This window comes from Panulirus ornatus, chromosome 1, assembly GCF_036320965.1.
Source record: "Panulirus ornatus isolate Po-2019 chromosome 1, ASM3632096v1, whole genome shotgun sequence".
NCBI lineage: Eukaryota > Metazoa > Arthropoda > Malacostraca > Decapoda > Palinuridae > Panulirus > Panulirus ornatus.
Window position 1 is genome coordinate 26,215,865 of NC_092224.1, and position 14,287 is coordinate 26,230,151.

Consider the following 14,287-nt stretch of genomic DNA (forward strand, 5'->3'; position numbering starts at 1 on the left):
TAGACGAAGTCAAACGCAATGATTGGTGACGGGATGCTATGGCTTCCTGTAATGATCTTGCCTAAGCTACTGATGTGTGTGAGTGTGTGTACTATTTGTGTGTTACGGGGAGAGAGTTTTGCACTCGTCTACACCTGTCTTTTAATCTTGTATATATATATATATATATATATATATATATATATATATATATATATATATATATATATGTATATATATATATATATATATATATATATATATATATATATATATATATCCCATGTCTTTATTCCTATGGGTGTATACATACAGTCTAAGGTGCCTCCAATATTCTTTAAAAGGAAACAACTCGCCCCTCACCAGCACAGCCAGCTCACCCTTCACCAACACCACCAGCTCACCCCTCACCAGCACAACCAGCTCACCCCTCACCAGCAGCACCGGTTCACCCCTCACCAGCACAACCAGCTCACCCCTCACCAGCAGCACCGGTTCACCCCTCACCAGCACAACCAGCTCACCCCTCACCAACAGCACCGGTTCACCCCTCACCAGCACAACCAGCTCACCCCTCACCAACAGCACCGGTTCACCCCTCACCAGCACAACCAGCTCACCCCTCACTAGTACAAGGTCACCCTCTAAACACTGCCCTTCATCGGCTTCTTTTCCCTTGGCTTAGCAGACCCCAGTTCTTTCAGCTGCTCCCTTATTTCTGTGTCTTCCCCTCAGAAATCTGTGTCACGGCGAAGGGTGGGCAAGGCCATCTGGCACATACGTCAGGTGGCCACAGAAGTAACGTCTCTGTCATCCATCGTAGGTCCACGAAATTGACGTCACCTTTGACTTGCCTTACGATATAAATGATCGATTAAGTTACAGTACTAATGTTGCTCATCTGTATGGTGAGGTGGCGAGGTAGTAACATAATCATTTCTGGAAAGAGAGAGAGAGAGAAAGATCCAAAACCTATGAGGAAACGTACTCTCTGTGTCTTCTCTTCTTCAACAGAAACCTTTCTAAAAATTTGCATATGTTATATCAGTTCCGTACAAATACATTCATGAACATGCTGACTACGTAAACAAATATTCATCACACACACACACACACACACACACACACACACACACACACACACACACACACAAACAAACAAGTTGTACATATGATACACAAGTCCAAAACTAGGTATGTTTGTCAAGTTTGGTTGCCTCACCCATAGAAGTACAAATCGATACTAAAAAAGATCCAGAGGAGGCCTACGAAAATGGTACCAGAATTAAGCCAGTAAGTTACAGAGAAAAACTAAAGCCTCTAACTTTCCCGACCTTGGAAGAGAGAAGAGTGAGGGATGACATGATCGCACCCTTTAACTTTGCAACATATAGAACGGTGTCGAGGACAGTATACAGTTCTTCGAGAGATGTAGGGATAGAGCAGCTTGAGGACGTAACTTAGAATTAAGCAAGAGAATTGTTAAGAAAGATGTAACGAAGTACTTTTATAGTATAAGTGTGGTGGATGAATGGAACAGAATGACTAAGGATATGGTTAATGCAGACAGCCTACATAAATTTAAGAAGTTATGAATGTTCAAGCGATGGAGTCCCACGAGTGTAAAACTTCCTCCCCGTACAGTGCAAATAGGTAGTCACAATGAGATAATCACACACACACACACACACACACACACACACACACACACACACACACACACACACACACACATGCACATACACACACCAATGCATATACCATAAGCATATATAAAACACAGACAAACACATACATATCATCGTTAACTCATCTCAGTGAACATTGATCTGTTAGAAGTGGAAGTATTTGGCTCAAGTATAAATCAGATATCAAGTGACAACTGCATTATTATGTGCTACCTGTAGCACATCATGAGCATAATCTTGCACGCAGGAGCACGTAATGTTAGGACAACATGCAAGCAACTCTGTGGCGTTGCAATATTCATGGCTTGCGAGTGTTACATTACTAGACCGTGAATACATTGGCGTTATTCATTCGCTCGGTTACCTTAGAGTATAATGGTTACGAAGATGTATAAGTGTTGGGTTCTCATCAAGCCGTGGCGCAACTTTAAAGGTTATCGCACATACGGCAGCCCGGGGCGGTAGGCGGTGGCAGTGTGGTGGGTCTTCAGCCTCAGTACTCCCCCGCCACTGTCAACATTGTGACCCCCGTGCACCACTGCTCTTCCTCACACCACCCACCACCGTCTGTGAGTGGTGAAACAATATTCAGTTCCTCCATGACAAGGTTCAGTGGATACATTTGTCATACAGTCCGTCGGAAAGTGTTAGAAATATCTTTCAAAGTGGAATGGTTGCAGGAATGCTGTAACGTGGTATTTGTATATACATATTTTTTTTTTTTTTGGGTCGGGTGTTCTAGTGTTGACCATGCCAAGCAAAAGGAGAGGTAAGGCGGCAAGATGTGGGTAGGAGGGAAGATACTGGCGGCGGCGCCATGCTGATGGCCGCGGTGGTGCCCCGGGACACGGTGGTCACCTACAAGCCACCACGGGGGACGAGAGTCAACCTCAGTACTACCGCACATCACGTGGCTGTGGCTGATACGGGCGACGTGCACCTACTGAAGGGCGACGTGGTCTCCGAGGACGACCAGTCGCCCACCAACTCTCTTCGCGGCCGACCCAAGTCTCCCCTCGTGTACAATACGCCGCTTCCCTCCCCCGCCGGCACCACCAACCACCAAATCGCTGCTGAGCTCAACCATTCGACGGGCTCGCTCTCCAGCCTATGCCATGCCAGTAGTAATGGGAGTATGGTCCATTTGGCCCGTGCTGCCATCACTAGGGCCAACACCTTGAGGTCTGCCAGTGACCCCCTCAAGACCAGCATCAGCACAAGCACTGCCCTCGACAGGACCGAGGGTCAGTGTGAGCCACACAAGTCCCTCAGTAGGACTAACAGCCTCTGTAGCGATACGTACGACTCTAGACCCAACAGCTTCTTCAGCACCGCCACTGAAGAGGTCAGTCTGGCGATCCCACTTGACTTCGAGGAGGAGGAGGAGAGAGGGGAAGTGGAGCCAAGGCCCCCCCACCCTCAACCCAGGGTGTCAGTGCGCCATTCCAACACCCAGACGTACCCGCCGGTGATGGTAGCGCAGCAGCAACCTCCTCTCCGAATCCAGCACGGGTGCCCTCGCCCACTTGGCCTGTCGCCCTCTTATCTACAGCAACGACGCCAAGGCCTCTTGTCGGATCACGCCCGCCGCGCCAACTACCGCGGCACCAAAAATGTCTCCTTTGACTGTGAGACGCGAACAGAAACATTCGAAACAGAGTTGACCGAGTCTGAGACGGACGAGCGAGAGTTCGTGCGACTTATGGGTCATTATGACCGCCGACCACATGTGCGGCTGCCCCTCACACCCGAGGATGAGTACTTTCCACCCGGCAAGGAGGATCAAGACTTCCTGCCGAAATTCCTTTGCTTCGCTTTGGCGTTGGTCATCACAGGAGGCATCCTCTATGGTCTGAACCTTATTGTCTCTCGCATGAATATGAACCTTTTCTCCGCCTGAGACTTGAAGCTCCACTACAGAGGAAGACAGGTTTGTATCCCCAATCAGTTGTAAAAAGTTCGAGCCCCAGCACTAAGTCTGCCTCTAAGAAACTGGTAGTCCTGTTTAGACGTAGAAATTTCTTTTTTCCCAACAGTTGCTCCGCTTATACAAAGGATTGATCCGTCCTTGTATGGAGTACTGCCCTCATATATAAGGTGGTTCTAGCTCTGCATTCTGCCTGGACAGAGTTAAGTCGAAAACGGTCCGACTTATAAACTCTCCCAGGCTTCAAAACTTGACCCGCTTGTCCTATGCTGCAATGTTGGTTCACTTTCCCTTTTGTATAGATAGTACTTTATAGTTTTTGCTTCCGAGAGCTGGTTGCTTGTGTGCCTCCACCACTAGCTAGCTAAACCACGCAATACTCGGCAACCTGCTGTGTCGCATGATTACTATGTGGCCTTTGGCAGCTCAAGGGTGGGTCGTTTTGACAACTGTGTCTTCCCCTACACCTCGAAACTTTGGAACTTTCTACCTTCTCATATCTTTCCCAATCACTATAACCTGGCACATTTTAAAGGACAGGTTTTTCATTTCTTCCAAATCTTCTTGAATACTTTCCTCTGTCTCTTCTTTTTCCCTTTCATTAACCTTTCTATATTTCAGTGAGTCCCGTCCCTGATGAGGACTTTTTTCTGTGACTGGAGCCTTCAACCAACGTAAAAGAAAAACAAACACAACACAACTCATGTTAGATTCTAACATCGTTTTTCTCATGTCTACGACGGGGCTACATCGAGATACCGCTGGCTAACCTCGTCTTGGTGTAAGATCTTCACCGTTGCTCCAGGTCCTCGTGGACTCATTTTGGGAAACCTAAGCAGCAGTTTTGCAGTCATAAGAGGGAGTTCACAAAATGATTTACAATCAAACTGAACTCTCTTTGCTCTGCCCTGCATCCTCCTTACCCTTCAGTTAGTCCCTCTGACCTCTCCTCACTCAGCCTTCTCGTATTCCTTCGCTCTTCAGTATCCCCCGAGTCACTTCTCTCACCTCCAGAGGTCGGACGAAACCCTCAATCTATCCCTTCATTTGCCCCATGCTATTTCCGTGACCTGTCCCTCGCCTACCTCCCTCCCATCAACCCTAACCTCTCCTTTATCTACCCTCCCACATACCCACTTCACTATCCCTCGTAATAAGTCCTTCACACACACACACACACACACACACACACACACACACACACACACACACACACACACACACACACACGCTCGCGCGCGCCTGCCTGCCTCACTTACAGCCCCAATATACTGTACATAACTGCTTTACTCCACCTTACATGGTCTTCATATTCCTCCTCGCTTGCTCGTTTGCCAATACTGTTCCCTCTCATTTCTCCCTGTCGCAACCCAACCCCCTGGGGTACCCCACTCTTTGCCCTCTGTTCGTTTCTCCCTTGCCCTGCCTCAGGTGCAATCTTCCTCACAGGCTCTGGTAGGTAGTGATTACTTGGAGGTTTCAACCACCCTTCACCTCCCAGGCTCGCGTCGCCACCATATCACTCCACTGATCGCCCTCCGGGTCGAACTGGTATTCATATGATATCATCAGCTCTTACCGTTTTGGACCCTTCCAGGCGCATGTTTTGCTGAGAATCTCGAAAACAAACGAAGCAAGAGCAGTGATGACAAGACTCGGAGCATTTCTTCTGTCCCTACTGTACTGCTTAACATATGCTAACATCGCTATACAGGGAGAGGGAGAAACTGTTGTACTAGGAAACGTGCAAAAGTCGCTTTCTCGACCGCATGAATTCATGACATTATGAATAACTGGAGCGCACTAACTGCCCTAAATCTGGACTCATTACAGCGTGATGCACGAGATCCATCATGATACAGAAATGGAAAAATATATATATATATATATATATATTGGAAGTCATGTTACCCAGCCAGCGTGGCGAGGATGATTTCTTGCTGGAGTGACACGCTGTGTGAAGAATGTGCAGATTAAACCCATAGGAGCAGAGGGATTCTGTTGTCGAAATATTAGCAACAATCTGGGTTGCCTTTTTGAAATGTCTATGGTCCACGTCTGTCTTGTTCCACCTGCTACTACTGGCAGATGGGGACAGAATACGAAGACCCTCGGAGTGGATCAGAATGATAGAGGCCTTCCTCTACTGGTGTACTAGATGGAACTGGTTTTACAGCAATACCTGTAAAACAGAGAGACCTGAAGTGCCAAGCATTGTGGTAGACCACGTCCTCACGAGGAAAGCTCTGGAGAGGAAGAGGATAGAACACCAGTCGATACCAGTAGAACGCAAGTGTGGGGAGGTAGAGGATAGAGCCCCCCTTGATACCAGTAGAACGCAAGTTATAGTTCAGTGTTTAATTCTTACCTTTTTCTCATTATTGTTATATATTGATCCACGTTGGTATTCGTAACACAGGGGAGTGTATCGTGAGGGCCCAATCCGATTGTGAAGGCCCAGTCCGACTGTGAATGGTTACGTTCTGAAGCCCCACTCTGAAGGGCTCTGCCCGTCTAGCCTCAGTCAGAGCTGTTTGACTCTGTCATAGTCTGACTCATATTACTCGTGTCTTACAGTCTTTTTCCCTCTGGCGTTTCCTGTTCGATCTGGTGCAAGGACCCTGCTTTACTGCTGTGTGTGTGAAGATACTATCATTGAAATGATATCTATCATCTCTAACACACAGTTTGATCAACTTTAAAATGGTACTTGTATACAATGGTCAATCATGTTTGTCCAGCTCATCTGCCAAAAACTCCAATAAATCATGATTAGGAACTGTGTTGAATAATGACACATCAAAACTGATAAGCTTGAATTCATAATCGAGCTGGACACTTCCTCAGCTTGTTCTCCTAGATTTGCTTGATCACGCACGCATGAGCATTCATTCTCCATCAACGCCATACCATTCACCATCAACTCCAGTGATCTCATTATCATCAACAACGCTGTGCACCCCCACCCTCAACACTGCATATTTCACCATCAAGTACAGTGCCTCTTCACCGTCAACGCCATGCCTCTCACCCATTATAAGAAGACACTGGGATGTTGCGAGATCTCCCTGATGCTGTTTGCTCGTCCCTCGTCAGTTTGATTAGAATATTTCGGGACACAAGGTTTTGAGCAATATATATGCAGGTCATAAAGTGCAGTGATGTCGTATGTGAGGCAATTTGGGGACAGTGTGATATAACCAACAGTATATATATATATATATATATATATATATATATATATATATATATATATATATATATATATATATATGATTGCTCAGTTACCCAGCGCTCTCGCCACATTGCCACATATACGGCATCACTGAACTTTATAACCTGTGGTGCCGCTCGCTGCGCGTTGCCGATAATATTGAGAGCTGCGGGAGCCCCATAGAGGGTAGAAAGGACTCCTGGGACAGATATATTCGCCATTTCCCGCGCCAGCGAGGTAAGGTCAAAAACAGATGACTGAGCCTTAGAGGAAAACTCCTCACTTGGTCCCCTTCTCTGTTCCTTTTCCCGGAAAAGTAGATCCGGAGGGGAGGATTTCCAGGACTTCTTTTAAAGGAGCTTCTGCAGTCCATTGGTGTGCTACGCTCTGTAGCAGGGACAGTATGGATCCCTTTGAAGCGTGGAGAGTTTTGACGAGACTGGAGGCTACACTGTTTCGTCATCTGACCATGGTTCACGTTGTTGCCTCGAACAGGCAGAGTCCAGTAAGACCCATTTATATATATATATATATATATATATATATATATATATATATATATATATATATATATATATATATATATATATACTTGCTCGTCATCATCTATTACCGACGCCACCCCGCCCCACGGGAAACAACACAAAATACATTAAAGAAAAGAAAAGAAAAAACATACATTCTCCTTCCCAGCACACGATCACCGCGCCTCGCCTTGCCATTTAATCCAGGAATTTTGTTCACCTTCTTCACTGCCTTTGTAAACTGCTTATGTGGCTGGCTTTAGGTCACCAAACATTATTACGTCCAAATCCTTTTCCTTATGTATCTTTTGAAGCACAACAGAATTCACATCGTAGCAGGACTTTCGTTTCTTCTACTCGTATGTAAAACTTTGTAGCGATCAATATAGAAATTCATTCGTTATCTCTTAAACCAGCCTATCAGTTTTCTTATTATGTCAGTTTCTGTTGTTGATTCATTTCACATCATATAGTCGCCCGCCAATTTAGAAATATTACAATGCAGGCCGTGATCAGTATCAGTATTATATATGAGACAGACAACCACTCCCAAGACTGATTCCTGTGGGACACCACTTGTCACGTCTAGCCACTCTCAATATTCAGGGTCTTGAGCAAGAATCACAACTCTGTGTTTACGGCCAGTCAGCCAGTTTCCTCTTAAACCACTGAAGTACAACCCCATCTATACTATGTGACTTCACTTTTGTTAGTAATCTTAAACCACTGAAGTACAACCCCATCTATACTATATGACTTAACTTTTGCTAGTAATCTTAAACCACTGAAGTACAACCCCATCTATACTATGTGACTTAACCTTTGTTAGTAGTCTTTGGTGTGGAACTTTATTGAATATCCTATTGAAAATCCCGATACGTGGATCACCATCAAATGCTTTACTTTCATCATACATGTTGAGTATTGCATCAAAGAAATCGAGCATATTTGTCAGGCGAGTGATTTCGTGGCAGACCACGCTGAGAATCGTTTGTTAAACAGTGGTCCTCTAAATGGTTCACAGTCTGATCCCTATTAATGGTTTCCAATAGTTTACTAACTACAGACCATAAGCTAACTGGAGGGTAATTTCCGGGCAGTGAGTTGTTCCTTTGTTTATCAGTGTGACACTAGTAAATTCCCATTCCACTGAAACATTCCCCATAGCCACTAACTTACCGTTAGTTGCCTAAATATCTCGATTTTCGCCTCTTTCCCATGCACCCTCACGAACGGTACATGAATGAAAAAAACAGTGACTCATTTCGCGACATAAGTATGCGGGTCTTGAAAACACATTGGATACATATTCTTGGGTTACTAGACTTCAAGGGTTTATGATGGCATATTCCACGACTAAACCTATACAAAGCCAAGCGTTTTGTAAGCCATGGGACCCACGCGAGAAGATTGATCTGACGTAGCTGTGGCCATGACTAGTGTTGACAAAAATATAGTCTGTACAATGTTCCTTCGCCTCAATTGTGTTTGGCCTACGTCGGCACAACATTTTCCGATGCTGTGCTCTCTGGTGGCTTTGCATTATTATGCAAATCAAAAAAAAAACGAGAACAGCGAAATTCTGAATTATGCACCCGTACTAATTCTATTGCAAATACGATTTTGCAAAATAGTCCTCTTTCCAAATGATGTTTACCACGGGTGCGTAGGATTAAACATGGCCCGTGTGTTGGGACACCTATGATCGATGGGTAACATTCATCATCTGGATCTAATATTGTCCACGATATTCATCATTCAGTTTCATATTGTCTAGTCATATTCATCACCCAGATCTAATGTAGTCAGTCATATTCATCATCCAGATCTAATGTTGTCAGTCATATTCATCGTCATCGTCCAGATGTAATGTTGTCAGTCATACTCATCATTCAGATCCGATATTGTCATAGTCATCATTCAGATCTAGTATTGTTAGTCATATTCATCATCCGGACCTAATATTATCACTAATACTCATCATACAGATCTAATGCTGCCGGTAATGTTCATCATCCACACACAAATATTGCCAGTAATATACAAGTACAATTATGGGTCACCAGTGCGTCCACTCTGGCCATATCAAGCCTTCAGTACGAGATGGTCAAAAAAAAAAGTTGTTGCAGTATTACGTTTCTTAAAACATTTGCAGAACTTTAAGAAATATAATCCCTCGCACCGTGGGTAGGGTGTCAAGTTCACAGTTCGTTTGACAGCCCAACTTTCAGCGCAACACTTGAACAGCGGATGATACTTCAATGCAAATGTATACAAGTTTCTTTTGATGACTTGATTCGTCTTCAGGTAGTTCAGTGGCAGAAATCCCTATCTTCCAAGGATGGTTCATGGTTGTTAGTAGCCTACACTAACTACAGGAGCTTGTCAGCTGTAATGTATCTTGACTGATACATCCGTTATTAGTCATCATCCTCTTCTGGTGTCTCATATTTGCGTTTTCGAATTTGGAAGATCTGAAACGTCCCTCTCGCGAAGAGGCTGGCCACTTCAAACTTGCATCAAATGTTATGAATACATCGGTTTTTTTTTTGTGTGAGCCGATGGATAGATTTTTTTTTTTTGTAATACATCGTTTTTTTGTGAGCCGATGGATAGATTTTTTTTTTTAATACATCGTTTTTTTGTGAGCCGTTGGATAGATTTTTTTTTTGTAATACATCGTTTTTTTGTGAGCCGATGGATAGATTTTTTTTGTGTGTGTGGTTTCACCTCCCTTGATCTATGCATCCCTCTGTACGGTAGTGGTTACTCTCTAGGCAGGTATCTTGGTCTTACAGGGTGATCAAGAAAATTAGGAATGACAAACTCTTGCACTATCAAAATTGGTCGACCCGTCGTCTCTCTTCTCTTTCGGGTTTGATGACTTTGGTTCATTTTTTTTTTTTTTTTTTGAGCACGTGGAAGACCGCCATGTAAGCTTGGCCGTGTGCATGTCTCTTTGCATGAGGCACATGTTTGGAACAGACCAGAGACATTGTGTGCTCCGACGAGCCCACAACCTCACCTCTCGCACCGTAACTAGTAAACACAGTCATCAACAAAGCATTAGGCACTGTTCCTCGCCACTTTCTCACTCAGAAGTGACTTGACCCCACCCTCGACAACAGTGATAAGAAGTGACTGGTCAACTTCATCTCTGGCCGCCAAACCAGAATCTTCACCTCTAAAACCATCACACTCTACACTGGGGTTCCCTAAAGAGCGGTTCTTTCCCCAACCCTCTTCCTTCATAACCTCGCATTACCTCCCACAGACTACAGTGTAAAGTTCTTCTCTTATACATGTGACCTTACAGTTGTATCATAACACCCGGACACAACCCGAGGGGAAAAAAGCGTAACATTACGCCACACAGCTGGAACATTTGCTTACTACGAACAGAATGTCTTTATCCCCACATGGAATTAGGATGACTTTCTTAACCGCTAACAGAGTAATCACACTTGCACCCTCGCATAAACTTTATCGGTCAACCACTTCCAATTAATAGGGCCCCATCCATATTAGGTATCACGTATAACACACACACACACACACACACACACACACACATGACATTTACTCTCCACACCACAAACATCTACACAAAGGCCATGAACACATTCACTGTCCTCAGAACACTTACTGGCACCAATTTTAGACAAGAATAGAATTCCTTAGTATACTATACAAACTCTTACATCCGCTCCACCCTAAACCACGCCTCACACAACTGCTCATCATCCATGACAAGATAAACGCATGACAGAACTGCAAACCACACCCAAACAAGACAGAACAAGCACTGGCTGCAAACACGCAACACTTGGTGCACATTAAACAAAACTACTTCCAACACAATCCCACTTTCATATGCACGCTGCCCACCCACCTCTTGGCAACAGCCGAAGACTCTTACCATCCAAACCACAACATAACCACATCACAAACCCCAAGTCAGAACCACAAACCCCCAGATAGAAACATAGGGCTTACCACCTTATCACACACATGAGTGATCCCAACTTCCACGTTTCCCTTCCCCCCACCCACCCACCCACCTTCAAATGTGTCAGTAACTAAGCGAGCACACACACACACACACACACACACACACACATGCACACAGTAATGACTCGATGAGCACAAAACAACGACCTCACCCACCGAGTCTTAGATTTTACCGCAGCCAGACACACACACTTATGTCCTGGACTGCATCCATCTCTGCAGAACCACAAACACAGATTCGACATACTACAAGACTCGTCACACCCAGGATGGCAACTTACATGCTAACGACACTGTCCTGCGCTCACCTCACACACACACACACACACACACACACACACACACACACACAGTCACACATCACCACACTTCTTGAACTGTGGTCCCGGCCGATAAACGAGGCCAGATTCCGCTCGTGGAACGGGAACTCTTGGGATGTAAAGTAAAAAGAATTATATATATATATATATATATATATATATATATATATATATATATATATATATATATATATATATGTATTTCTTTTAAACTATTCGCCATTTCCCGCGTTAGCGAGGTAGCGTTAAGAACAGAGGACTGGGTCTTTTTTGGAATATCCTCACCTGGCCCCCTTCTCTGTTCCTTCTTTTGGAAAATTAAAAAAAAAAAAAAAAAGAGAGGGGAGGATTTCCAGCCACCCGCTCCCTCCCCTTTTAGTCGCCTTCTACGACACGCAGGGAATACGTGGGAAGTATTCTTAATCCCCTATCCCTAGGGATAAAAAAAGATATATATGTATATTGAAAATATTTTTAAGAAACCCTAACTTCCAACAACAGACATGAACAAAAAAGGAAATCTTATCTTTGAAGTCTGATTGAAAAAATCCTAAGGTTTTACCCAAGCAAAACATTTGTGAGTGAGAAAATAAAAATAACGCTAACAGGATGATGATTCATGTGACTGGTTGACTCCTATACTTCCAAGGACACAGCGACTAACCAGCAATAATATTTCTGTTAACTCGCTTCAAAAAAGGCAACTCAGTTACAGTTTGCTTCACACTTTGAGAGATGTAGCATTAAGAAATACTATAGTCATTGTAATCTATAGAGTGGGTTTAAGCATCAATGTATGTGCAGTTGCAGCACATCAAATTTCCAGCAACCAGGAGGTCTGTGCATCAATACACTTGTAATTTTCCTCGATACCAAGCTGGAAGTGATGAAACTGCCCTGGAGACAGAGCTGCTTTCAAAATTTCCAAGTCATAATATTTTTCCATAAAGTTCCGCCACTGAAAACCCTCAACAGCAAATGGAATTTTCATAAACAGGGAAAACAGGAAAAAATAAGCGCCCTCATACTCAACCGCTAAAAATAAGCGCCCTCATACTCAACCGCTAAAAATAAGCGCCCTCATACTCAACCGCTAAAAATAAGCGCCCTCATACTCAACCGCTAAAAATAAGCGCCCTCATACTCAACCGCTAAAAATAAGCGCCCTCATACTCAGCCGCTAAAAATAAGCGCCCTCATACTCAACCGCTAAAAATAAGCGCCCTCATACTCAACCGCTAAAAATAAGCGCCCTCATACTCAACCGCTAAAAACTTGTCAAGAATACATAATATGACACTGCCAAGATGTAATAGTCTCTAGTAATTCTGATGAGTAGCTTGAAACTAGGGAATGATAAACCTGATAACACAGATATATACCCATAATCTACACTGGAAGTGTCCTTCCCTCATTTTTATACGAGCATAACTTTTCCACATTACATAGGAGCAAAGCAGCAGCAATGCCATATTTATGGAACACCGACTTTATCGTGAGTGATACCGGCAGCATCTACAACCGTGAAGAAAGTTGAATGAGCATCCCAACAACAGGTGAGGTAACCCAGGTATGTTATGAAGACACCACAAAAAAAATGAAGTGGAAGAAAAAAACAGCTGAGGGAATGGAAATGAAGTTAGTGAACTTATGATGGTGTTCAAGTTTCAGGATGTGTCACTGATACTAAAAATTCATAGCTTGAGCAAGTTATTATAATGATACATACAAGCTGAAAATCAATGATTGAATCCTGAAGATAATTGCAATCACCACAGTTTTTTTCATTTTCGTCAAGAGACTTAGAATTTTTTTTACATATACGACCGTTTTTCAGTATTCTTAATCCTATATTTTTGCATAAGCAAAAATATATCAAAAGCCTAATATTCTCCTTTATTCCAAATAATCACAGCATCTTTCCCTAAGCCGCAGTATGCACCAGAGTTACTTTGCTTCACACGAAGTGAAATTACTTTTGATTTTCATCCGTTTTAATCTCAGCTATTTCATCCCTCTCATGGTAAACAAGAGCAAAAAGTTCTCCACACGTCTCTGGGGCCCACATTAATTATGAGGTCCTTGAGCCGTCCAACAACACAAGAACACTGGAGGGTATGAGGCGTGTGTATATATATATATATATATATATATATATATATATATATAATATATGTGTGTGTGTGTGTGTGTGTGTGTGTTACTGGTAGTTTCTTAATTTAAGCGTTTAATCATTTGAACATTTAATCATTTAAACATTTCATTTAATGCCAGAAAAAAAATAATGAAAATTCAGAAAAATAGCAAAAAAAAAAAATCTAGACATGATAAATATATTATACAAAACAGCAAAACAGGATTGCGTTATTACAAAAAATAACTGAACAGATTAATCTTATGACACAAAACAATTAATCGTGTTACTTTAATGCGCATAACATCATGGTTTTACTGCACACAACAACTAAACATAGTGACTCTTTCATAAAGTATTAAACAAGATTACTGCACAAGGCGTAAGTAAAAAACACAATTGCACAACACAGAACAAATGACATCTGCATGAACGAATAATCCACAAAACAGATCTAAAACAAAACAAAAAAAATACATCTACTACACAG

General features: G+C 43.2%; 1 protein-coding gene across 5 annotated transcripts in view; it reads left to right on the forward strand.

The window, feature by feature from the left end:
• LOC139764786 (Kv channel-interacting protein 4) overlaps positions 1 to 14,287 on the forward strand; it is a 737,128-nt gene that overhangs the window by 707,666 nt on the left and 15,175 nt on the right. Inside the window, exon 1 of one of the 5 annotated variants that reach the window (XM_071691715.1) lies at positions 2,181 to 3,597. The exons of the other annotated variants lie outside the window; for them this stretch is intronic. Within the exon in view, the coding sequence (XP_071547816.1) occupies positions 2,485 to 3,567 (1,083 nt within the window). The 5' untranslated portion in view covers positions 2,181 to 2,484 and the 3' untranslated portion in view covers positions 3,568 to 3,597. Of the gene's footprint in view, positions 1 to 2,180; positions 3,598 to 14,287 lie in introns of those variants that run through there. 5 annotated transcript variants of the gene reach the window in all.